The sequence below is a fragment of the Artemia franciscana genome, chromosome 8, assembly GCF_032884065.1.
Source record: "Artemia franciscana chromosome 8, ASM3288406v1, whole genome shotgun sequence".
Classification (NCBI taxonomy): domain Eukaryota; kingdom Metazoa; phylum Arthropoda; class Branchiopoda; order Anostraca; family Artemiidae; genus Artemia; species Artemia franciscana.
Genome location: NC_088870.1, coordinates 43,724,301 through 43,749,706, shown reverse-complemented (window position 1 = coordinate 43,749,706; position 25,406 = coordinate 43,724,301). Strand labels below are relative to the sequence as shown.

The following is a 25,406-nucleotide window of genomic DNA, read 5'->3' as shown; positions in this document are numbered from 1 at the left end:
ATTGGCTAGAAATAACAACTGTAATCTAATTGAAATTAAGTGGCGTATAAGGCAAAAGTGTCGGACTAATCTTTATGCTAGGTCGTGCGGTTTGCTTGGATCTGCGTCGTGTAGTTGTGTTTTCGGCAAAATTAAGAATATACCCTCTAAGAAAACTTGAAACATGAAGCATCGCCGTATCATAAGTAAAAAACTTATAAAACACGAACAGACCCTTTTTAGTTATAAAATTCATACAAAAAGTATTTCTTATTACAAAAGCTGACAACATGTGGGAAAAAATCCTTAATGAAAAAGATAAAAATGAACCATAAAAGTGCAAGCCCAATTTTCCTCAAGGAAAGAGCAAACACAGGAATTACCAAGGGTTTGATCAAAAAAAAAAAAAAATTCAAAAAGTGCTCTTTTATTTTTGACTGATATTGAGCTCTATCATTCAGCGTCTCAGCGATCAATGACGTAAGCAAAGTAGCTCTCCGGGCCTTAATCTCCCCCAAAATCTTGGATTTTCCCAAACTCTTGGGCACTTTAATTAAAATCAGATAAACTTCTTTTCTTATTATTGACCATTGAAAGAACTTCCTGAGCACATCTGGGCATAATCAAGTTTAGGGTGTGGTCGAGTTCAAAATCTACTACACCCTTTTCTAAATACAACAATTAGCCTGCTGTGAAACTGTTATGAAATTATTTGTGTAAAAGTGAAGCTTGAATTATTACTCTATTCATTTAACTGTTTTTCGATCTTTTTACTGTTCCCCAATCAAAATGCTGCGCAAAGACAACGACAATTTTCATGATTGCATTGTAGGTACAATTATTTGTTTTCATTTCAAATACCAAACCTCCAGCATTTCCCTGGTAGTTGATTTTAGTGACTTAAAATATAGCGAGGAACTGGGTTCCTACGACAAGGCATAAAAACAGAGGTAGCAAAGAATCTTCGATCAGAGTTCAGCTTTCTACATTCACCTATGTTTTCTAAGAAGCATATGAAACCTTTTAGCTGGTTGTTAACTAAAAAGCTGAATGTTGAATCCTCAGTTCCGTCTTATACTACACCAACAAAGACCTACAAAATTTTTTCGATACTTACCCGTCTTTGTGTCGGTCATTTTGTTCCCCCCCTCGAGATGTGTGTAATTATCATGAAATTATTTCGGGTTGCGATTTTAGATACTCAAAAATTTCTAATAATATCAATTTTTTACTAAAAATTTAAATATTTATAAAAAATTTAAATTTTTGCGGTATTCCACTGCAAGACTTCAGGATACCAATTTCCAGTATGAAAGATTGACATCCAGTGAAAAAAAAATCACTGAATTTTAGGGATTTTTTTGGTAGATTTACTCATTTTCTTCAATAGTCCAGTGATTTGTGCACTGATTTAGAGATTTTTTAGTTTTACTAATTTAGTCATATTTCTGTTTTTTTTTTGCTAGTGATATTTTTAGGCAACATCACTAGAAATAGATCACTAAATTAATTCAAGATATTTACCCTCCCCCAAAAAAGCTTTATGGGTCTACTGCTCTTTAAGGGCCTCCTCAGGCCACTCAGCGTGGGGATCTTACCTTGTATGTGTTCTTAGTGACTTGAAGCGTAGCGAAGAACTGGGTCCCCAAGACAAGGTGAAATTATTTTGGGTTGCAATATTAAATGATCTGAAATTTCCAATAATATTTTTCTAATAATATCAATTTTTTACTCAAATTTAAATATTTAAAACAATATTAAATTTTCACAGTATTCAAGTTAACACACAAGTTCACAGTTTAAGTGAAAAACATCTTAATGCCAATTTTCAATATGAAGGATATTGAATAAAAAGTGAATAAAAAAATCAACGAATTTTAGGGATTTTTTTGGTAGATTAGTCATTTTCTTCAATAATCTAGTGATTTGTGCACTGATTTTTAGTTGTACTGATTTAGTGATATTTTTGTTAGTGATATATTTAGGCAATATCACTAGGAATAGATCACTAAAATAATTTAAGATATTTACCCCCACCCCCCAAAAAAAAACTTTATGGGTCTACTGATCTTTAAGGGCCTCTACGGGACCGCTCAACGTAGTGATCTTACCTTGCAGGTGATCTTAGTGACTTGAAGTGTAGCGAGGAACTGGGTCCCCGCGACAAGGAATAAAAACAAATCAACTTATGCACTGATTTAGTGATTTTTTAGTTGTAGAGATCTAGTGATATTTTTGTTTGTTTTTTGTTAGTGATATTTCTAGACAATATCACTAAAAATAATTTAAGAGATTCTCCCCCTCCCGAAAAAGTTTTATGAGTCTACTTCTCTTTAAGGGCCTCCCCCAGCCCACTCTGCGTGTCTCCAGATGGCGATAGGGAAACGCCCTACAGATATGAAGGGTACCTCTAGGAAGTACGGACCAAGGGGAAACCTTGTCCCAGGGGGTCCATAACAGAAACTGGGGCATCCTCGCCCAGGGCCATATATACAGGTGGACGAGGAAGAAGGCCCCTAAAATGTACACACAAACAGGCGCCACCGGCGTGTTCAAATGTCCCAAGAGTTACAAACCTTCTCCCAATAATGGGTTAAATTGGTTGGTGATGCCGAACACCATTGTGGGAGGATTCTCTATAGGAGGACAACTGCGACAGGGCGTAAGATACACATCTATGGACAACGGCCTCTGTAAAGGGCTGCCTCGACCTTTTCGGAGTACCCAAAAGACTGGAGACCTTGCGGTCAACTCTATTCCCACTTGAGAAGTGGCATTCATCGAGGAAATTATAGCCTAGTAAACGACAGAGCATTCGCACGGGATTCCTATTAATGGATATTTCTTCTGGGCTTGATCTGTTTTGACGGGGGTTTTCGGGCTGAAAATCCTCTTCCTAGCTAATTTATTCACTATGGGTTGCCTCCTAATAGTAGCAAATATTTGTAGGCATGAATATATAATAAGTAGGAGGTAATAGGCTTGGGACTGTCGGTGCAAGATTTCGACTCTTGTTGATAGAATAGCATCACCAAGTGCTGAAAACCATGTTGTGAGCAAGATGGGCCCAGAGTTGCACAAAGCCTCCATTCATACTGGAGGTCCCAGGGACTTCTTGCTGTCCCAGGTAAAAGGTTCTAGGTAAACGATCACCATCTAGTAGTGTCTAGGGTTAAATTGAAGCTGAAATTTTGGAAGGGTAACTACCTCCCGCGAAGTAATGATGTTGGTACACTCCAGGATGAGAATTTGAGAGAAACTTTCCACGAACAATTGAATACTAAACTTGAGAGTTTAAAATTGGACAATGTGGAAGATGGTTGGAATAATTTTAGGAATACAATTCGTGAAGTGGGTGATGGGTGTCTTAGGGAAGAATGTTAAAACTGCAACTAGAAATATTTGTAAAAACGCAAATTTTTTACAAAAATTTGTAAAAATACACTAGATAAATACATTAAAGTGATTAGTACTATGTTCGAGGATAACACTATAGCAGTTAAGGTAGGAAATGAGGTTAGTAGCTGGTTTTGTATTAAACCAGAAGTTAAGCAGGGTTATGTTCTATTTCCCCTTATATGGATCATTTGGTGGACTTTGTCTTGAGGAGCACAAGAAAGGCACTGGGAGACCACGGAATCAAATAGAGAGGAAAAACTCTCATGGACTTAAATTATGCTGATAATTTGAGCATTCTAGATGAAAGTGTAAGCAAAATGAATGAAATTTTAGAGGTTTTGAGAGTACAGGATCCTAAAATAGGTTTGAAAATTGTTGTTAAGAAGATTAAGTTACTAAGACTAGGAATAAACGAAGACGAAAAGGTAACGTTGTGTAACGAAAAGATTAATCAGGTGGGCAGCTTCACTTACCTTGGCAGTATTATTAGTAAAGACGGTGGGACCAGTGAAGATATTAAAAGTAGAATAGCCAAGACTCAAGCTGTTTTTTACAAGTTGAAAAAAAAAGTTTGGAAGAATAGGAAGGTAAGTCTGCAAATCAAGATGAGAGTATTGGAAGGATGGCAGTGGTTACACATGGGTCTGAAGCATGGGCGCTCCGAAAAGCGGATGAAAATTCACTAGATGTTTTCACTAGAATTTCCTACGGATTGTTCTGGGTACCCGTCTGACTGACCGTATTTCGAACTGTAGGCTGTACGACAAACTTGGTTCAATCCCGCTTTCTAGGACTACGATGAAAGAGAGGTTGGGATGGCAAGGGCACATTCTTCGGATGAAGGATGACAGGTTGCCGAAAATCGTCCTTTTCGGCCGACCGTCTAGGGATAAACGGAAAACAGATCGTCCAAATCTGGGGTGGGAGGATGTCATAAACAAAGATTTAAAGGAAATGAGAACTTCCTGGGAGAGTGTAAAGAAAGAGGCTTTGAATAGATTGGGATGGAGGAAGAACGTGTGCAGCTGTGTAGGTCTTAGGCAGCTTGGGGCTGCGGTGGGTTGTTAGTAGTATTAGTATATTACAAGATGGTCGATCAATGCCACCTTTAATGTTCTTTACTTGACAAATTCATTTTTATTTTTAGTTGGATACAAAAGATAAAATAACTGAGTTGGAAAGTTAGCCATTATTGAACCTCTTTAAGGATTTCCTCTACTTCTTCTTTTGTATGAAAATGGTATCCTTGTTCCTGCGTGACAGAAGCAACCTCCACATTAGACGCGTCAAGCCGTTCTTCCATAACTTGCTTGAGTATAGTCAACGCAGATTTCAGTGCCTCTTTCATCGTCATAGACTAGAAAAAAAATCAAAAAAATCGAAAACTCATGAAAAATATTGATTAGGCTGAGCATATTTTTCTTCACATAAGGCTAGCCTTTTTCAACTTTAGATAACATTTCTAAATGAATTAGCATTAGTATGTGAATAAATAGCAATAATTAATAACATAAATAGCCAATAACGTTAGGTGCAGTAAGGTCAAACTCATCAGCATAAGTATATAAATCAACGGTTACCCTCTCATTTAAGACACGAGTATGCTTGGCATAAAGATTTGTACATTTGTGCAACAAAACGAAACGAAATATGTAATGTCAAATACTTTTAATAATTTCTTATGTAAACCACCTGATTTTACATCCTTTTTCTTTCCCCAAATACTCAGGCATTTGCAAAAATAATTTCTTTAGTACTTGCCAGAGTAGAAAAAAAAAAAAAAAATTATGATCCAAAAAGAGAATGAAAGATAGTTCCTGTATTGATACCTCAACAGCCATGTACTTGGATTAGGGTTTCATTGTAACATAAGTGTCCGGTGTCAAGAAAAAAAAAAACAAACCAAAAAAAACGGACTGAAATGCTGAAATGAGCTTCTGAATTTTTGGACAAGTCTTCTTGTCCATAACCCATAAATAATATTCTTTTTAATTTAGGACATAAAAATCAAGCCGAGAAGAATGGATGAAGAATTGATTTAATCTTGAGTGCAAAAACCGAGTATAGGTGAATCAACTTATTTCCCGTCTCCAATACTAGTATTACTACTAATTTGTCCTAAGGAACATGGAATCAAGCAAACTTATTCAGCAAGGAATCAAATGGAAAAGCTCCCCTAGACATAGATTATGCCAATGATTTTGATCTTCTAGAAGAAAATGTTTGCAAAATGAATAATTTCTTGGAGGTGAAACTTCGGAGTGCAAGAATAAGTTTGAAAAATAACTTTAAGAATACTAAGTCACTCAGACTGGGAATAAACTAAGGTAAACAGGCGATGTCAGGTAACGAGAGGATGGATCAAGTGTATAACTTCACTTAGCCGGAGAGTATTATAAGTAAAGATGTTGGACGTAGTGAAAATATTAAAAATAGAATAACCAAGGCGTAATGAGTTTTTTCACAATTGAAAGAATAGGAAGAAAGAATTGTGAAATTTCACAATTTGGAAGAATAGGAAGATAAGTGTCCCAATCAAGATTAGGATATTGGAAGCTACAGTGATGGCATTGGTCAAGCATGGTCTTGGAATATGGGCGCTTCTAAACACAGAGGAGGACTTGTAAGGTATTTTTCCGAGGAATTGACTACGAATTCTTTTGGGTACCCGCCTGACTGACAGTATTTCAAACAGTAAGCTCAACGAATAATGTGCCTTTATCTTGCTTTCTAGGGCTACAATGAGAGAAAGGTTGAGATGCATAGGACATGTTCTATGGAAGAAGGATGACAGATTGCCAAAGATCATCCTTTTCGGCCAACCATTTAGGGACAAATGAAAAGCTCGTCTTCCCCAAATGGAGCGGGAAGGGGTCGTAAGAAAGGATCTTAAGGAAATTAAACGAAATGGTTTCTTGCCACAATAAGCTGTAATTAGTGCTACTACTACTACTAACAATTTTATGCAGAGCCATACCGTCTGAGGCCAACACACCTGGACACGCTCCTCTTCCATCTCAAACTATTTAAAGCTACCCCCTTACTCCCTCTCGTGAAATTCAAATTTACTAGAAGTCCTTCCTTATGACCTCTTTGCACCTCGCTCAGTTATGACTCCTTGCCATTTGCCACAGGGTGGATGGCCAAAAAGCATGATGTTTGGCGGTCTATCATCCTTCATCTGTAAAACGTGGCTTAGCCGTCTCAACTTTTTTCTTTCATTACAGCGCTAAAAAGTAAAACTGAGCAACACTTTCGGACAACTTATTGTTTGATATAAGATCTATCAAACGAGTACCAAAACTAACTTTAGACAATTATGAGGAAACAATCTAGAATACCTTACTCAATCTTTTGAAGAGAATACATTTCAAAACCATAGTTGACTGCTGCCATCTTACCTTCAACAGCGATAAGGACAACCTGCGCATTGGTTATTCCACTTTTTACGTCTGCACAATATACAACGTTTTAACTAATAATGCTTCTCAAATAAGTGAGGCTATCGCCTTAGTCTGATATTAAATAAAAAAAAACAAGTTTTTTTTAAATGAAAGTGAGGAGCAACATTAAAAATTAAAACGAACAGAAATTACTTCGTATATGAAAGGGGCTTTTCCTCCTCAACGCCTCGCTCTTTACGCTAAAGTTTGACTCTTTCTCTTAACCCTATTTTTAAAACAGTACGAAACTTTGGCGTAAAGAGCGGGACGTTGAGGAGGAAAAGCCCCTTTCTTATACGGAGAAATTTCTGTCCGTTTTAAGTTTTAATGTTGCTCCTTACTTTCATTTAAAAAAATTGTTTTTTTATTTAATTTCTGGACGTTTTTGAATTAATGCATGTTTTGATATTGGCTCTCCGCATATAAATAATTAAAACGAAATTTGCATATTAATTAATTGTAATTAATCGGAAGATTTTGAGAAAAAAGGAGCGAGGGAGGGGGCCTAGTTGCCCTCCAAGTTTTTGATTACTTGAAAAAGCAACTAGAACTTTTAATTTTTTACAAACGTTTTCATTGGTAAAAAATATACGTAACTTACGAATTAACTTACATAACGAACTTCTACATTCGTATGTTTTTGTTGCGTATAAGAGGGGGTTCAACCCTCGTCGATACCTCGCTCTTTACACTAAAGCTTAGATTTTGTCCCAATTCCTTAAGAATGACCTCTGAATCACAAAGGCCGTAGAATAAATAGTTGAAATTACTAAAAATACTTTAGCGTAAAGAGTGAGGTATAACGAGGAGGTAAACCCCTCATGTGCGTAATAATTTTCTTCGTTTTAAGTTTTAATGCTGCTCCTTACTTTCAGTAGAAAAAAAACTTTTCATATTTTTTTTTTTCATTGTTTTTTCAAATAATGCTAGAAAATCCAGGACCCCCTTCATTGAAATTCTCTTCCCCCATGAAAAGCTTCTCCATGGAAATATCCTCCCACGTAAAACCCCCCCTAAACCAAAAAAAAACTTAAAACGTCTGTACACTTCACGGTAACCATTACTATATGTAAACACAGGTCAAAGTTTGTAACTTGCAGCCCCTCCCACGGGCACCGCAGGGGAGTGAGTCGTCCCTAAAGACATAGTTATTAGGTTTTTCGACTATGGTAAAAAAAATGGTTATCTCAGAATTTTGATCAGGTGACCTTTGGGGAAAAAAATGAGCGTGGGAGGGGGCCTAGGTGCCCTCCAATTTTTTGGTCACTTAAAAATGGCACTAGAACTTTTAATTTCCGTTAGAATGAGCCCTCTCACGACATTCTAGGACCACTCAGTCGATACGATCACCCATGGGAAAAAAACAACAAAAAAACAAACAAATAAACACGCATCCGTGATCTCTCATTCTCTCTTCTGGCAAAAATACGAAATTCCGCATTTTTGTACATAGGAGCTCGAAACTTCTACAATAAGGTTCTCTGATACGCTGAATCTAATGAGTGATTTTCGTTAAGATTGTATGACTTTTAGGGGGTGTTTCCCCCTATTTTCTAAAATCAGGCAAATTTTCTCAGGCTCGTAACTTTCGATGGGTATAACTGATCTTGATAAAACCTATATATTTAAAATCAGCATTAAAATGCAACTCTTTTGATGTAACTATTGGTATCAAAATTCCATTTTTCAGAGTTTCGGTTACTATTGAGCCGTTCGTACCACGAACTACAGTTCGTTACCACGAACTGTTTGATTTCGTTACCAATCATGATCTTGTCACCCTAACTCATAAATAATCTAGGTGATTTCAAACTTTATCTCGCAACTTGATCCCTCATAACCTACGAAATTCGTTCATTTCGCTGATATTTCTGCCTAAGATACGAAAATTATCTATATGATTCATGTCTCTAAGAGATATACCTCGTCATACCATAGGCTTTAATTTGTATCTTAGGACAAAGTCCAGCGAAATAATCCATGTGAACGGGTAGGATACACCCCTTCTTAAATCCTCATTCCACACAAAAGAAACAGAAAACCCGATTTTCTACCCAACCCGCAGACAATTTTATTCTCACACATTAGAAGATAAGATCTACAACACAGAGGACAGGATCTTCACTTAAGGTTTCTATCACCTAAATCAAATGCCTATTGATAATCTATACAAGTCATGACTAATGGAGTTCGATGATCGAAATGATCTACACGTCATAATTATTATTAAAAGAAAAAACAAGAGCTAAGAGCTCATATGGCACTTGTGACGAGGTCGGAAGAGCCGAGAGCTCATATGGTACGAGGTCGGAAGAGCCAAGAGCCAAGAGAGATAGGGAGATAAAGGGAGATATATTCTCCCCCCCCCCTAATTTGCAAATATATAGCCCAAATTATACTATTGTATAAACTAAAGTATTATATTTACATCATGTTTTGGTGTATTTCATTATGATTAACGTAACTACACTTCTTGAGTGTGTTAGGTATAATACATAAGTACCAGTAATTTTCTTTCAAAAGGCCACAGACTAATAGAACCAATTTTTGTTGATTTTTAAGTTAATCCCCCCCCCTAAAAAACGAACCAAGAGCCTGTGTATGTACCTGCAGTCCTTTGAGTCTGCAAGGCTATCAAAATATTCAACACCAGACTTTAGAATAACATAAAAAATTATTACCTTACCCTTTTGTATTATCGACACCGTTCTTTATAGGTAGGAATTTTTTCATACACTTCAGTTACAATTTTATCCTTATCTTTTGACATAGATTCTTGAATGACTTCCATTTCTGCTCATCAAATTCATGGAAAACGTTTTAAATACGTATTTAAATTGCGCATTAAAACCCGCGTTGTCTGTGCCCAAAGGACTGGGAACTAATTAAAAGTCAATAGCTAAGTTCATGAATGTGAAATCATCATTGATGACTGTCACAGTGTAAAAATATTTTCGCTTTACTGTGCTGACTGCATAGATGACTGGAACAGTTACATCCGCAGGACTTTGCTTATTAGGGAATTCCAATTTCGTCAGCAATAGTTACAGCTTAGGGGTATAAGCCTAGAGAAGGAAACATGTTAAGAAAACATTTCATAATACGCACAATAGCTGTAGCAAACACCTTTTGCATGGATCCCCCCTATACTTTACCGCCAACCCCCCTTCCCCTAAAAAGCAAATATATAGTCCAAATTATATAAAACCAATGCATTCTGTCACCCATCACTTGTTTTCCGGTTGTTCTTTTAAACAGTTAATTCAATTAATAAGTACAAGGTATGAAACAAGAGAGACGCATTGGGGGAATAGAGGGGAAATATATAATTTCGACTGTATATTTACACATTAAGGGGGGGGAGGTAAAATATAGGGGGTTCCATGCAAAATCTGTTTGCTACAATTGTTATGCATATTGTAAATTGTTTTCTTATCATGCTTCCTTCTCAAACATGTTTCCTTCTTAAATCGTAAGTTAAAAATACCTCATTTTTATAATCTTTCAGAATTAACCCTCGCCCCCACTCCCCCAAAGAGAGCGGATCCGCCCTTCCAACTCCCCCGAATGTCACAGGATCTGGTTGGAATTTGAAATTAGAACTTTATAGCACAAGATCCTTCTAAATATCAAATTTCATTAAGATCTGGTCACCCTTTCGTAAGTTACAAATACCTCAATTTTCAAAATTACCTCCCCCCTCCCAATTCCACCAAAGAGAGCAGATCCGGTCCAGTTATGTCAGTCATGTATCTTAGACAGGTTTCTATTCTTCCCATCCAGTTTCATCCTGATCTCACCGCTTTAAGTATTTTCTAAGATTTCCGGTCCCCCCAACTGCCCCCCCCCCAATTACGTTTGATCCGGTTGAGATTTAAAATAAGATATCGGAGTTACGAGGTCCTTCTAAATATGAAGTTTCATGAAGATCCGATCACTCCTTCGTAAGTTAAAAATACGTCATTTTTCTTATTTTTCAGAATTCCCCCCCCCCACCGCAATTGAGCGGATCCGTTCCAATTATGTAAATTACGTATGCAAGACTTTTGCTTATTTTTCCAATCAAGTTTCATCCCAATCCCTCCAATCTAAGCGTTTCCCATCATTTTAGGTCTCCCCACCCCAAACTTCCCCCAATGTCACCAGATCCGGTCAGGATTTAAAATAAGAGCTTTGAGACACGATATCCTTCTAAAAATCAAATTTCATGGAGATCCAATGACCCGTTCGTAAGTTAAAAATACCTCATTTTTTCTAATTTTTCAGAATTAACCCCCCCCCCCAACTACACCAAAGAGAGCGGATCCGTTCTGGTTATGTCAATCATGTATCTAGGACTCGTGTTTTTTTTTCACCCCGATCCCTCCCCTCCACTCCACTCCACGTTTTATCCCGATCCCTCCACTCTAAGTGTTTTCCAATTTTTAGGTTTCTCCCTCCCAACTCCCCCCCCCCAATGTCACCAGATCCGGTCGGGTTTAAAATAAGAGCTCTGAGCCACGATATCGTTCTAAATATCAAATTTCATTGAGATCCGATCACCCGTTCGTAAGTTAAAAATACCTCATTTTTTTTTCAGAAATACCCCCCCCCCCCCCAACTACCCAAAAGAGAGCGGATCCGTTCCGTTTATGTCAATCATCTATCTAGGACTTGTGTTTATTTTTCCTACCATGTTTCATCCCGATCCCTCCACTCTAAGTGTTTTCCAAGTTTTAGGTTTCCCCCTCCCAACTCCCCGCCCCCATCACCAGATTCGGTCGGGATTTAAAATAAGAGCTCTAAGACACGATATCCTTCTAAACATCAAATTTCATTGAGATCCGATCACCCGTTCGTAAGTTGAAAATACCTCATTTTTCTAATTTTTAAGACTTACTCCCCCCCCCAACTACCCCAAAGAGAGCAAATAAGTTCCGATTATGTCAATCATGTATCTGGGACTTACGCTTATTTTTCTCATCAAGTTTCATCCCGATCCCTCTACTCTAAATGTTTTCCAAGATTTTAGGTTTCCCCCCTCCAACTCCCTCCAATGTCATCAGACCCAGTCGGGATTTAAAATAAGAGCTCTGAGACACAATATCATTCCAAACATCAAATTTCATTAAGATCCAATCACCCGCTCATAAGTTAAAAATACTTCATTTTTTCTATTTTTCCGAATTAACCGGCCCCTACTCCCCCCCAGATGATCAAATCGAGAAAACGACTATTTCTAATTTAATCTGGTCCGGTCCCTGATACGCTTGCCAAATTTCGTCGTCCTAGCTTACCTGGAAGTGCCTAAAGTAGCAAAACCGGGACTTTAGGTTTTCCCCCTCCAACTCCCCCCAATGTCATCAGATCCGGTCTGGATTTAAAATAAGAGCTCTAAGACACAATATCATTCCAAACATCAAATTTCATTAAGATCCAAATACCCGCTGATAAGTTAAAAATACTTCATTTTTTCTATTTTTTGCGAATTAACCGGGCCCCCACTCCCCCCCCCCCCCAAATGGTCAAATCGGGAAAACGACTATTTCTAATTTAATCTGGTCCGGTCCCTGATACGCTTGCCAAATTTCATCGTCCTAGCTTACCTGGAAGTGCCTAAAGTAGCAAAACCGGGACCGACAGACAGACCGACAGACCGACAGAATTGGCGACTGCTATATGTCACTTGGTTAATACCAAGTGCCATAACTAGTCGGCCCAGTCTCTTCCCTTCCTATAACAGCACTGTTCATATCTTCTAACTTTATACTATACAACATCTCTTAGTCTAACAAGCATTATCGTACTAAGTAATTTGCTTCCGGTAGCAATAAAGCTACCGCCTGTGTAATTACTATATTTACTCTATTACTTCCTTTTAATCATAGTTTAACACATTCTTAAATGTTCAACAGATCTATCATTTATTTCTTTTTATCCTAATTAAGGACCAGTTTCTATCTTTTCCTGGGACAAGTCCGGACTGACCCCCTCTTCTCAATTTCTAAGCATGCGAATATAATATATCTCTAGTATCTCGTCTGGCTAGATTATCTCCAACAAATGATAAAAATGTTTTTCTTTTTGTTTTGCTGTCCGTATGTAAAATGGTTTATAATTGGGGTGCTTAATGTATTCGACGAATCTAAAACAATTTTACATACTTAACGGATCTTACATAAATAAGTCTTTGGTCCGTTTGGCTAATATGAAACCACTAATGTAACCCACTTCTGTCAAAACCAGAGCTTAACTCAACAGTTTTGACAGCAGGAATTCAAAAATATATATTCAGACATCTGTATCTAGCTTTTCTTTGTTTTTTTTTACCATCCTTTCCCACTTCACCTTTTTTTTGTAAAATTTTTCAATAATTCTAAGTGGTTTTGGTTTTCTTCTAATTAGCATCAGCATTATAGAAGTTTTACGTCTGTGTTGTAAATTACCACAGAAGAATCTCAATTAGGGTTGCCACCCCACTCCCATAGAAAACATGCAAAGAATTACGTAAGCGTAAGGACACTGAAGCAATGGGACCTTGTTTTTAAAAGCATCAAACCCATTTTCTTCTTTACGAAAGGCATGACTGTATATTTTAGCTCTTCCTTTTGGATTGACTTCAGACATAGCTAAGTGGCTAAATTTAACATCGAAAGACCAGAAATTCAAGAAAGGGTCCAACTAGAAAGCACGAGAAGAAACATTCTTTGGAAAATACCAGCTGGCAAAATAGTGTTAGGGACATAAATAAATCCTTAACACGATTTATAGATCCTTGGTAATGGTTGATAACTGTCACGATAATAACTACGCAACGGCAACCACGTAGTTGCTGACATTTAAGCAGACGTACGTCAAGCAGAGCAGGAACATTGTTACGTAAACGGCTATTCACAATGAGATCTTAATGGTACCGTGGAATTAGACAGCGCTAACTTAAGCCAATCATAATTTTTCATAAAATCTGTTAGCCAATCAGACAATTTTATGATAAATTAGAACTAATTGAAGCTCGATACTGATAAATCTTGTTGTGAATGGGCATAAACTAGCAAAAACTCCGTGTCTGACGTTTTTCCACTCTAGCTTTAACTCTTTCAAGTTGTAAAGTTATGCCATCAATTCTGACTTCTAAATTTTCGGTGCCATACTCAGACCCGTGCTTATGGGTTTTAATATTACAAATATATATTTAGAGTGGGATTGCATGAATCAGAGTGGTGTTTTACCAGCCCAATATACCTACTTTCATCAATTCTAAATGCAGATTCATTAGCGTAGTAGATTATTCTTCCAATTTTCCACAGTAGGTTAGCAATCACAACTTTGCAATCCAAAAGCTAAGATACTGGTACAAGACTTATAAAAGAGGGATTAAGATTATCATTAATAACTGAGTAATAATATAAGGTACACATTATAGGCTACGAAGGGAGAAAAAATACCTTGTTGTAGGCTTCTTCGAGAGACTGCTGAGCACCTTCACTACCAGAGCCGATGGCCTTGGCCAAATACTGAACATAAGTCCCAGAAGGGTCCATATGGTACAAAACGGGCCCTACATCATCATCAATACCAGCAAATAGCATCGCTACACCAAAGGGCCTGGACTGTGAAAAAAATATTGACAAATAAAAGAATGTCTTCAGGCACCAAATGTCTACTTTTTAGAAAAACGAGCTTTACAGCAAGGAATGCCATGCTTCGTATAATAACTGATAGTGGTTGTAGGAATTTGAGCGCTGTTTGCTTATTCTTAAACATAACCGAAAACCATTATTCTGTAGTCATGACATGTATTTGTGCAAAGTTGAACTTTTTTTTCTTTTCTTTTTTTTTTTTTTAACTAGCATTCGCTCTTTTTTTGGTCAAACAGCTTTCATAGTACTGGCAAAAGCCTCAACTAAATTACGCTATCTCTTACAACACAGAACGAAAAAGAAAAAAAAGAGAAAAAGAAAGAAAAGTAAAAGAAGAAAAAAGAAAGAAAGAAAAACCAGCCAGTGACCGCTTTATATACCAACGTTGCTTTAAATACAGTATACCAAAAGTTAAGCCATATCATTCAAGCCATGTAAAAAAAAAAACAAAAACAAGACACTTCTTGAATAGGGCTTAAAACTTTATTTTCTTTTTCCTGCAAAATTATGAAACTGTTAGAAACGACCCTTTGTTTTGAGGACAAAGACATATTATTTTAAGACATTATTATTAAGATACTGAGATAGCACCTTATGATTACAATATTATTATTAAGAAAGCACAATAATTGCGAAGTAAATTTCAACATTTTTTTTGATAAGTTCAGGTAGATTTAGCAACGGACGATAAATTTCGTATAAACAGTATGAGTGAAAGTGAATCAGGTCGTCAGATATGAAATGGCAAATTAGTTGCATTATGAATTTTGGCAATCCTGGATCAAAGGAATCGGGCAAGGAATCCCCCCCACATCCTTCAAAAAGTACCTTTTTTGGCTTTTTCATTGAAGAATACCCTTTGTTATGTTTTAACAGAAAAACACTGGGAAAAATGTATATGCTCCCTCTTCTACATTTTGAAATACACATTTTGCTCCTATTCGTTTTTGTAAATTGGCACAACTATAGGTTAGACGAATAAAACTTTCAGCAATGAATCCTGTAGCAAAAGATTTAACTTGAGGACAGACATACATTACAAGGAGCACCTGAGGGTTGCTGAAACCCCTGTTTTTAAAAATATTTAAATCCAGGTGTTTGTCATAAATGCTACTTTTACTACTTTTATGTGTGCAACTATTTCTCTACTATTTTATATTAGCACTATAAATGTTATAAATTTAATTACTAACAACTATGATCCCACAATAGTTTTGTCATGATTTTAGATTCGACACTAGAGACACTTATTTGACGGTGAATTTTACAGGTAGTCAATTTCCCCATAAATAAGATCAAGTCAACAATTAAACAAGTCTTCTTGATGTAATACAAGGAGTCATGATGCAATCCATTCGGTACCATGTTCTTCCATAGCCTTTGGTGTCTCAAGAATCCTGTTGAACTCCTAATTACACTCCAAACCAAATAATGCTACCCTTATTTCCTACTTTAACAGCAGCAGCATGATTCTTCTACATAAAACTTATCAATTTAACATACTTACCTGTTATACCATACAAGAATAGGACCTTCAATAACATTTTTCTATCAGTCGAATGAAACAACTGTTCATACCCAATAAGTCATTTTATAGCCTATTGCACAAAACTCAGGGCTAAAGTGGTCAGATCGTTCAGAAACTCACAATGATTGGTCTAAGCGTGAAAATTTGGCCAACACATCCTCTCACCATTTTGCACAATTTATTTTCTACTAAAATAAACCTAATGCTTTTACTGCTATAATTACTCTTTTACACGGGTATTTTTCTTTTAAACGGTGCACGGTGTTTCCTTTTACACGGGTGTAATCAAAGCTTCCCAAAATAACTAGGTGCTTCTCCTGTACAGAAAAACCATACTTGTAATTTCCAGCAGCTTATCTACAACTTCATATTTCCCATATACAACCCATATTTCTATACTAATTTACCGTACCTGATTTAGAAATCATGACTAAATCCTTGTTATTAAATAGATCTTTCCACATTTCTATATTATCAAATATTCTTTTATTATTATTTATGCAATAATCACGACACAGCACATTCTTAAAATATTCTACCCACTCTTTTTAACACTTACCTTATCGCTACCAGAGGGCCCGTTCCTAACTTTAGCTAGGACAAGTCCATACTGACTAATTCCCTGAACAACTTCAACGAACCAGTACATTTCTTCCTTACATACACAAGATTTTACTATTATACCATCTGGTTGCACCTTCTAGAATCTTCTTAACCACCCAACTCTTTTTAACACTTACCTTATCGCTACCTGAGGGCCTGTTCCTAACTCTAACTAGGACAAGTCCACTGACTAATTCCCCAAACAAGATCAACGAACCAGAACATTTCTGCCTTACCTTTACAATATTTTACTATTATACCATCTGACTGCACTTACCAGACCGTCAGCAGCTTTATCCATAGCCTCTATCTAACATCTGTTTACTTTATACTTCAATGTCATCTCTACTTCCTTTTCTTCTCTCTTATTTTTATAAAATCTATCATCCGAAAACTTCTTATACAAAACCCTCTCGCTTTATCCTGCCAGAGGCTTATTTGCTAATATTCCTAGATGATTTAAAAAAAATGACGTAAAGGTTAGACTCATATTGAGGCGCCTGCATATCTTTCCCAACTCAAATCTGTCAATGCCATGATATCATTTATCCCTACTCCAGCATTAAGTCCCCTAATGAAAACAAATTATTGCCTGAGCATTATAAAATCTATGAAATTATAGTCTATCAAAGTCTATGGAATTATAAAAATTCCATTCCTCACACTTCCCCAGCCTAAAAAGACTCACAGGCTTCCTGTGAATCCCAATCCCTGCCTGTTTACTCCAGCTTTCCAACCTGAATAAATAAAATCTATAACACCAAGCTTCATGTATTTTAACCCAGAAAGATAAGTTTGTGACACTTGTAACAGACCAAGAGGCAAAGCACCCAAATTCGTAATATGTCAATATGGAAGCTGTCTTTCAACGTTTGACGCTTCATGTCGCAATTTTTGCTAGGCCAAAAAAAACAAGCGGCCCGACCAGTACCAGAAGGATGAATATCACCTTTTCTAGTCTAGACAAAGCACTAGAAAAGTCTAGACAAACCAGAGAGCAAGAAGTTACTGGGACCTCCACTATCAAAACGTTGTAAAAAAAATCAACAACAACAGAATACAGTAGGCCACCCGTGACTTTGTATGTTCGTCTAAAATGTAACTGAGTTATTAATCTTTTTTTTCGAACATAGTCTATAATTTTATGTAGTTCTTATTGTTGGTTTTGTTATTCTTTTATATAAGTGTGGATGAGTTTCTTAATAAATAAATGAAAGCTTTGTACAAACACAGACTTATGTTGGCCAGGAAATGGTTTTCAGTACTTAGAGATATTTTCTTAGCAACAATAGTCGACGTCCCGGGCAAACCATTCCAGGCCTATTACCTGCAACCTATTGCACATTTATGCCTGAAAATAATATATTACAATGTACTACGAAACCATAGAAAGGGGAAAGTTTGACAGCCCAAAAGTATGAATAAAAACACAATCCAAGAGACTAAATCCATTTTTCCTAATCCAGTGAGATACCTCATAATAATTTCCCTGAGGACCACACCTCGTCAAAGCCATTCCTCAGCACTATTTGAAGTCACTGTTTTGGTTAGCGAACACATGAAAGATCCAACTTTACACCACTATAAGACCTTGCAAGCAGGGTTTCCCTTCTGGGGATAGGGCAGAAGAAGGAACTCATGACAGAGCGGAGTTCAATATTTTTTCTGACACCAGAGTAGCTTCACCTTTTATACCCAACTTATCATCATTAAGGTATTTTTCAGTGATACAAACTCACTTTGGTAAGTTTAGTAAGTATACATGGTAAAACCAACTTTAAAACCACGAAAAATATTCGGAAAATTTTTCCAAAGTTTTCAATTTTCCTTTTCAGCAGTCAGAAAGTGATACTTACCATTGCAGGCCCTTCTTCTGCATCCGAGTCCCCAAACCGGATTGCCAAATTTGAAACTGCCTGCGCGACAGATTCAACTGCCATTCTTTCATTATAGTTGAACCAATGGTATGCTGCTTCAACACGAGCTTTATCTATCAACGTTCGACTGTCAGCCATCAATCCGCTTACAGCACAGCCTACGGTTAAACAACAAAACTATCATAAGCAATATTTGAATATGTTATGTATTAGACAAAATAGAACTGAAACTAGTGCTATTGCAAAACTAATCAGAGTGTGAAGCACCTGAGACACAACACTTGTAACTACCCCTACTACATCCAACAAGGATCCCCATATCTTCCATACATGAATCTGCAAAGGTTTTAAGCCCTATTGTAGGCATTGAACTTTCTGTTACAACTCTTGGAGAGTTTTTAATGAAAATAGTTTGAGGTCATTTCTTTCTAAAGACACTTCAAAATTCCTACCATATTTCTTTTTTAGTATAGATAATGAGTGACACTGAACTACTTCGTTCTTAAAGAGTTAGTTGCTTTTGACACTCCATTACAAAGTTTTTTTTTTTTACATAAAATTACAATTAAACCCCCAAAACTGATTCATTATAAGCCAGATTTATAAATCAAAATTAATAATTCAAAGAGATTGATTTGAGAAATAACAATATCAATGGCATAAGGATTGGGGAACTACCATAGTAATTACTGGAATAAATTCACATTAATAAGAATTCGCCACAAAAACAAATTTTTAACATTCTTCATCAGTACCACAAAAAACCCAAACAGTATCCATGTTTTTCTACATCAAAATATTCTATACTACATTGTCTCATTTGTGTTTAAACTATCAATGAGTCTGTCGGACGACGGGCATAAGAGAAAAAGACAATGTTTAAATCTAAAAACTCTTTTACTAATAAACTGTTTACTACACATAAATATCTCTCTAAATTGCATACTACATCATATCCTTGTATCAGATCTCCTTGATCTATTCTGTCAAAAATTTTGGTTTTAACGTCATAAGTATCAAGTGCTCAAGAAATACTATTACTACTAACAATCGACTGCTGCACCAAGCCACCCGAGACTAACATAGCTGCATACGCTCCTCCTCCACTTCAACTTATTCACAGCTTCACACTTTATCTCCTCCCATGAAGTTCCAATTTCTCTTAAATCCTTTCCTATGACCTATTCCTGCCTTATTCGGGACAGCCTGCGTTTTGTTTGGCCCCAGTTGGATGGCAAAAAAAATCTTTGGCAAACTGGTTGCCTTCATCCTTATAACATGACATAGCCATCTCAACCCTTATTTCAGTTCAGTCCTAGAAAGTGAGGTCGAACCAAATTTTTAGTAGAGCTTGTTGATTGATACATTGTCAGTAAAACGAGTACCTTGTCTGTCTTTTCAATGGACCATTCCAGTTACTACTTAAATTACGGGCTTGAAATTTATTTCGTTAAGTTGTATCTGATACAAGATACGAACTTAGCCCTTTTTCGTTTTATGAAATCCGTTTCTTACCGATAATTCAACAATTTAAATTGAATAAATTTTAAACAATTGTACTTACACCTAATAGACTTTTTGGGGGTAATATATAACATATAAGTGTTTCCCTTGATCCATACCTTAGAACTAATTTTCAAGGGCCTTGGGGAAATCCCAAGAAATTACAGCAGTGACATCAACAATTTGACGTTATCTCCCAATTTATAGTTCAAAAGAAGGCAATGGGTAGAAGATAAACAAAGCCTATCGACATAATCTTTTTTGAAAGAATTTGAAAATATTAACATCTATATACAAACAAATGAAAATCTTTCACTCCAATTCCTAAAGCATTCCTTTGAAGCAACGTCTATACCAGGAATAATGAACAAAAAAGTGAAGCAATTCATGACACCCATTCTTCTCTAGTAAAATTTCAGCTGGGTGTGAAGTACCAAACAAAACTGTTCAGAAAATATACTCCATTAGTACATAAACAAGTCTGATTGCTATGTTTCATGCAAATATTGAACCTTTATAAGAAGGAATCAACAGATGACTTTGCAATCTTAAAAAAAAGAATGTCTTAAAAGCTAAATTCTAATTATAAGAAAATTTATTTACCATTTGCCAGCTTTAAGGGGCCTCCCCCAAGCCATTCATTATGTCCCCAAGTGGCGATATAGGGAATGTCCTACAGATATGTAGGATACCTACATAGGAGGCACGGACCAAGGAGGGACCCTGTCCCTGGGGGTCCATATTAGAAACTCGGACATCCTCGCCCGGGGGCCATAAGGACCCTCCATTGTACACTCAACAAGACCCACCGGCGTGTCAACACGTCCCATGAGTTACAAACCTTCTCCAAGTAATAAGTTAAATTGCATAGTGATGCAGAACAACATCGCAGGAGGATCCTCTATAAGAGGACGACTGCGGCAGGGCGTATAATCGAGATCTATGGACAAGGGCCTCTGTAAAGGGCTGCCTCGACCTCTTCTAAGGTACCTGCAAGACTGGAGACATAATTACAAAGAATTAACAGACAAATAAATTGGAACTTGGATTGTTACATCGGTGTTAATAATAGAATACTATTTGCTCATTTTATGATTAAAAAGTAAGGGATATCAGTTATAGTAGTATATGCCCCTGTACAACCGACTGACGCAGTCGTCCCGCGTAAGGCTCCATGGCCAGGAAGGAACAGAGGAGAAAAAAAAAAGCTCCGAATTCTCCCCTCAAAAATCCCCAATGCACAAAATAAGCAAGGGAATATCTCATGATTTCAAACAAAACAATCAACAGAGAATAAATAATCATAAAACTGAAATATTCTTCTAAAAATACCCATCAACTCCAAGGGACACAAGAAAAAATTATTTAGAAAACCTTCGACACTCTTTTTGAATATAATAAACCAGTGGCTGTGTGTCTGTCTGTCAGGTGACGTCATGTTTCTGTGTCGACTGACGTCATGAAGTTAGTTGTCGTCATTTTTGCTATGACGGTGACGTCATTAACGGTATTTAAGACATTTGTTCACGGAAAAATGTTTAATTGTAAAATGACTGAAGAACCTACAATGGCAACAGCCGAGGAAGCTGCTCAAAGAGTTTATGCCAAAAAACTTGCTGCTGATAGAGAAAGTAAGAAAAGAAAGCGTTCCGAGGAATCACAAAAACAGCAAGAAAACAGGCTTGCAGCTGATAGAGAAAGTAAGAAAAGAAAGCGTGCCGGGGAATCACAAGAACAGCAAGAAAACAGGCTTGCGGCTCAAGAACGCAAAACCGCGCAGTTAGATGAAAATCCACCTGGACAGCGAGAGTCAAAACATATCAAAACTGAAAATGATAGTGATGATGATTGGGTTCGGGATTTTGACTTGGATAAGGTCATCAATGCCTACCAGATTTAAGTTAAAAAAACAAAGGTTCGTCGATATGTACTTCATAGTGACGCTGAAAAATAAAGAAGAAAAAGAAAACTGAAAAAAGAAAAAAGGTAAAAAACTAAAAAGAAAAAACATTCAAAGAGAAATTACAGACCGGGACAAATGACGACCGAGACAGAGGGAATATAAGTGACGACCGGGAACCTCAAAGAGAAATTACAGACTGGGACACCCGGACACAAATCACGACCGGGACACAGGGAATATAAATGACGACCGAGACACAGGGACACAACTACAACGGGGACGCCGGGGGCACAGGCGGGATATATAAATGACGACCGGGACACAGGGATTGTTCGAATAGAAATTACAGACCGGGACACCGGGACACAAATGACGACCGGGACACCGGGACACAGGGAATATAAATGACGACCGGGACACTCAAAGAGAAATTACAAACTGGGACATCGGGACACAAATGACGACCGGGACACAGGGAATATAAATGACGACCGGGACACAGGGACACATCATTAGAATAACGAGGTATAGATCTGAATACGGATTGTTTTTCCCATGGACAATTATATGTTGCATGTTCAAGAGTCAGTAAACCTGACAATCTATTTGTATGCACAGACAATGGGACAGCGAAGAATGTTGTATATTCGCATGTTTTACGTAGTTAAAAACATATATTTATATCTATCTCTATTCACAGGTGGGACACAGGGACACAACTACAATGGCGCGTAACGACTTACGCGCGCGGGGGGGCTTGGGGGACGCGAAGCACCCCACCAACTAGGTGTTGGGGTGGCGCTTCGCGCCACCCCAACAGCTAGTATATATATATATATATATATATATATATATATATATATATATATATATATATATATATATATATGATTCTAATGATTGCCCTTGAGATTTATTGATGGTGATTGCTAATCAAACATTCCCTGTGTCCCCGTCGTCATTATATATCCCCCTGTGCCCCCCGGCGTCCCCGTTGTAGTTGTGTCCCTGTGTCCCGGTCGTCATTTTTTTTCTTTTTTTATTTTTTAGTTTTTGTAGTTTTTTTATTAGTTTTTAGTTTTTTTTCTTTTTTTTTGTAGTTTTTACCTTTTTTTCTAGTTTTTTTTTACTTATGTCCTGGTCGTCATTTATACTCCCTGTGTCCCGGTCGTCATTTGTGTCCCGGTGCTTTGTTGATGGTGATTGCTAATCGAACATTCCTTGTGTCCCGGTCGCTTTCTCTTTGAGTGTCCCGGTCGTCATTTATATTCCCTATGTGCCGGTGTCCCGGTCGTCATTTGTGTCCCGATGTCCCGGTCTGTAATTACGTCAGTCGAAAACATGACGTCACCCGACAGACCCACACACACACAGACAACTTATCTATCTATCTTCTATATATATAAAAATAAGTTGTCTGTCTGTGTATCTGTCTGTGGATCAGGTGACGTCATGTTTCTGTGTTGACTGACGTCATGAAATTAGTTGTCGTCATTTTTGCTTTGACGGTGACGTCATTCAAGATATTTAAGACATATGTTCACGTAGAAATCTATTAATGTTTAAGTTTACAATGACTGATGAACTTAACATGGCAAAAGCCGATGAAGATGCTCAAAGAGTCTATGCCAAAAAACTTGCTGCTGATAGAGAAAGTCAGAAAAGAAAGCGTGCCGAGGAATCAAAAGAACAGCAAGGAAAGAGGCTTGAGATTGATAGAGAAAGAAAGAACAGAAAGCGTGCCGAGGAATCAAAAGAACAGGAAGGAAACAGGCTTGAGGCTGATAGAGAAAGAAAGAACAGAAAGCGTACCGAGGAATCAAAAGAACAGCAAGGAAACAGGCTTGAGGCTGATAGAGAAAAAAGAACAGAAAGCGTGCCGAGGAACTACCAGAGCAACGCGGAAGCAGACTTGCTGCTAAAAGAGAAAGTGAAAAAAGAAGGCGTGCCGAGGAATTACAAGAACAGCAAGAAGTCAGGCTTGCTGCTGATAGAGAAAGTAAGAAAAGAAAGCGTGCCGAGGAATCACAAGAACAGCAAGAAATCAGGCTTGCTGCTGATAGAGAAAGTAAGAAAAGAAAGCGTGCCGAGGAATCAGAGCAACCTGAAAGTTATCGCCTGGCATTCAGGTACAACCCAGTCGATGATTATAGCTTGAGTAGATGTGTTCAAATCGGGACAATGTCTAAAATTTGTCCCTATTGCAAGGCCTTGAAATTCAATGGTGAAACAATGGGAATGTGTTGCGCCTCAGGAAAAGTTAAACTTCCTCTATTGGCTGCACCACCAGAGCCATTGAAGACGAATGAATGCTTGCCTGAAAAATTCTAATTTATGGGCACACGTAAAAATATTAAAATTAACTACAAATATGCGTGTCCGATTGCAAAACGATGACTCTGGTCAAACATTTTCAGATCAATTGCTGACAATTGGAAACGGAAAGCTCCCAGTAGACTCAATTTCAGGACGTATACAACTACCTGCTGATTTCTGTAATTTAGTGACGTCCAAAAATGAATTGATTGAAAAAGTATTTCCGAATATTCTAAAAAATTATAAAAATAATAAATGGCTAAGTGAAAGAGCGATTCTCGCACCCAAAAATATAGACGTCCACGAAATCAACAATATTGTTTTGACCAAGATTCGAGACCAGGCAGTCCTTTACAAGTCAGTCGACACAGTTTTGGAATCAAATGAAGCGGTTAATTATCCATCTGAATTTTTAAATTCCATAGATCTTTCAGGGTTTCCACCACACGTGCTACAACTAAAAATAGGCGTACCAATAATACTTTTAAGAAATATAAACCCACCAAAGCTTTGCAATGGCACTCGACTTGCCGTAAAAAAAACAATGGAAAACCTAATAGAGGCCACAATCTTGACAGGGCCTTTTGAGGGTGAGGCTGTTCTTATTCCTCGCATTCCCATGATTCCAACGGATCTGCCTTTTCAATTTAAAAGATTGCAATTCCCAATTCGATTAGCATTTGCAATCACCATTAACAAAGCTCAAGGTCAATCATTAGAAAAATGTGGTATAGATCTTAATACTGATTGTTTTTCCCATGGACAATTGTACGTTGCATGTTCGAGGGTCGGTAAATCTCACAATCTATTTATATGCAGCGACAATTGGACAGTGAAGAATGTTGTATATTCGCAAGTTTTACGCAGTTAATTTGTATTGTATCTATCTATCTATCTATCTATATAAAAACGAGTTGTGTGTATGCATGTTTGTTTGTTTGTAAAAAGAGCGTTTGCATATGATGTCATTATTAGTACATACGGCTTTGTATATGCAGAGACAATGGGAAAGCCAAGAATGTTGTATATTCGCAATTTTTACGTAGTTTAACTCCTGCAGACGAAATGAATGCTTGCCTAAAAAATTCTAATTTATGGGCACACGTAAAGATATTAAAATTAACTACAAATATGCGTGTCCGATTGCAAAACGATGACTCTGGTCAAACAGTAGACTCAATTTCAGGACGTATACAACTACCTGCTGATTTCTGTAATTTAGTGACGTCCAAAAAT

The 25,406-nt window shown here is 37.2% G+C and overlaps 1 protein-coding gene across 2 annotated transcripts in view; it reads right to left on the bottom strand.

Moving 5' to 3' along the window:
• Positions 1–4,485: 4,485 nt before the first annotated feature.
• LOC136030464 (proteasome subunit alpha type-5-like) overlaps positions 4,486–25,406 on the bottom strand; it is a 33,810-nt gene continuing 12,889 nt past the window's right edge. For both annotated transcript variants that reach the window (XM_065709470.1, XM_065709471.1), the window contains exons 4-6: positions 18,428–18,606; positions 14,246–14,410; positions 4,486–4,735 (exon numbers count right to left, since the gene is read on the bottom strand). In XM_065709470.1, the coding sequence (XP_065565542.1) occupies positions 4,568–4,735; positions 14,246–14,410; positions 18,428–18,606 (512 nt within the window). In that variant the 3' untranslated portion in view covers positions 4,486–4,567. The remainder of the gene's footprint in view (positions 4,736–14,245; positions 14,411–18,427; positions 18,607–25,406) is intronic.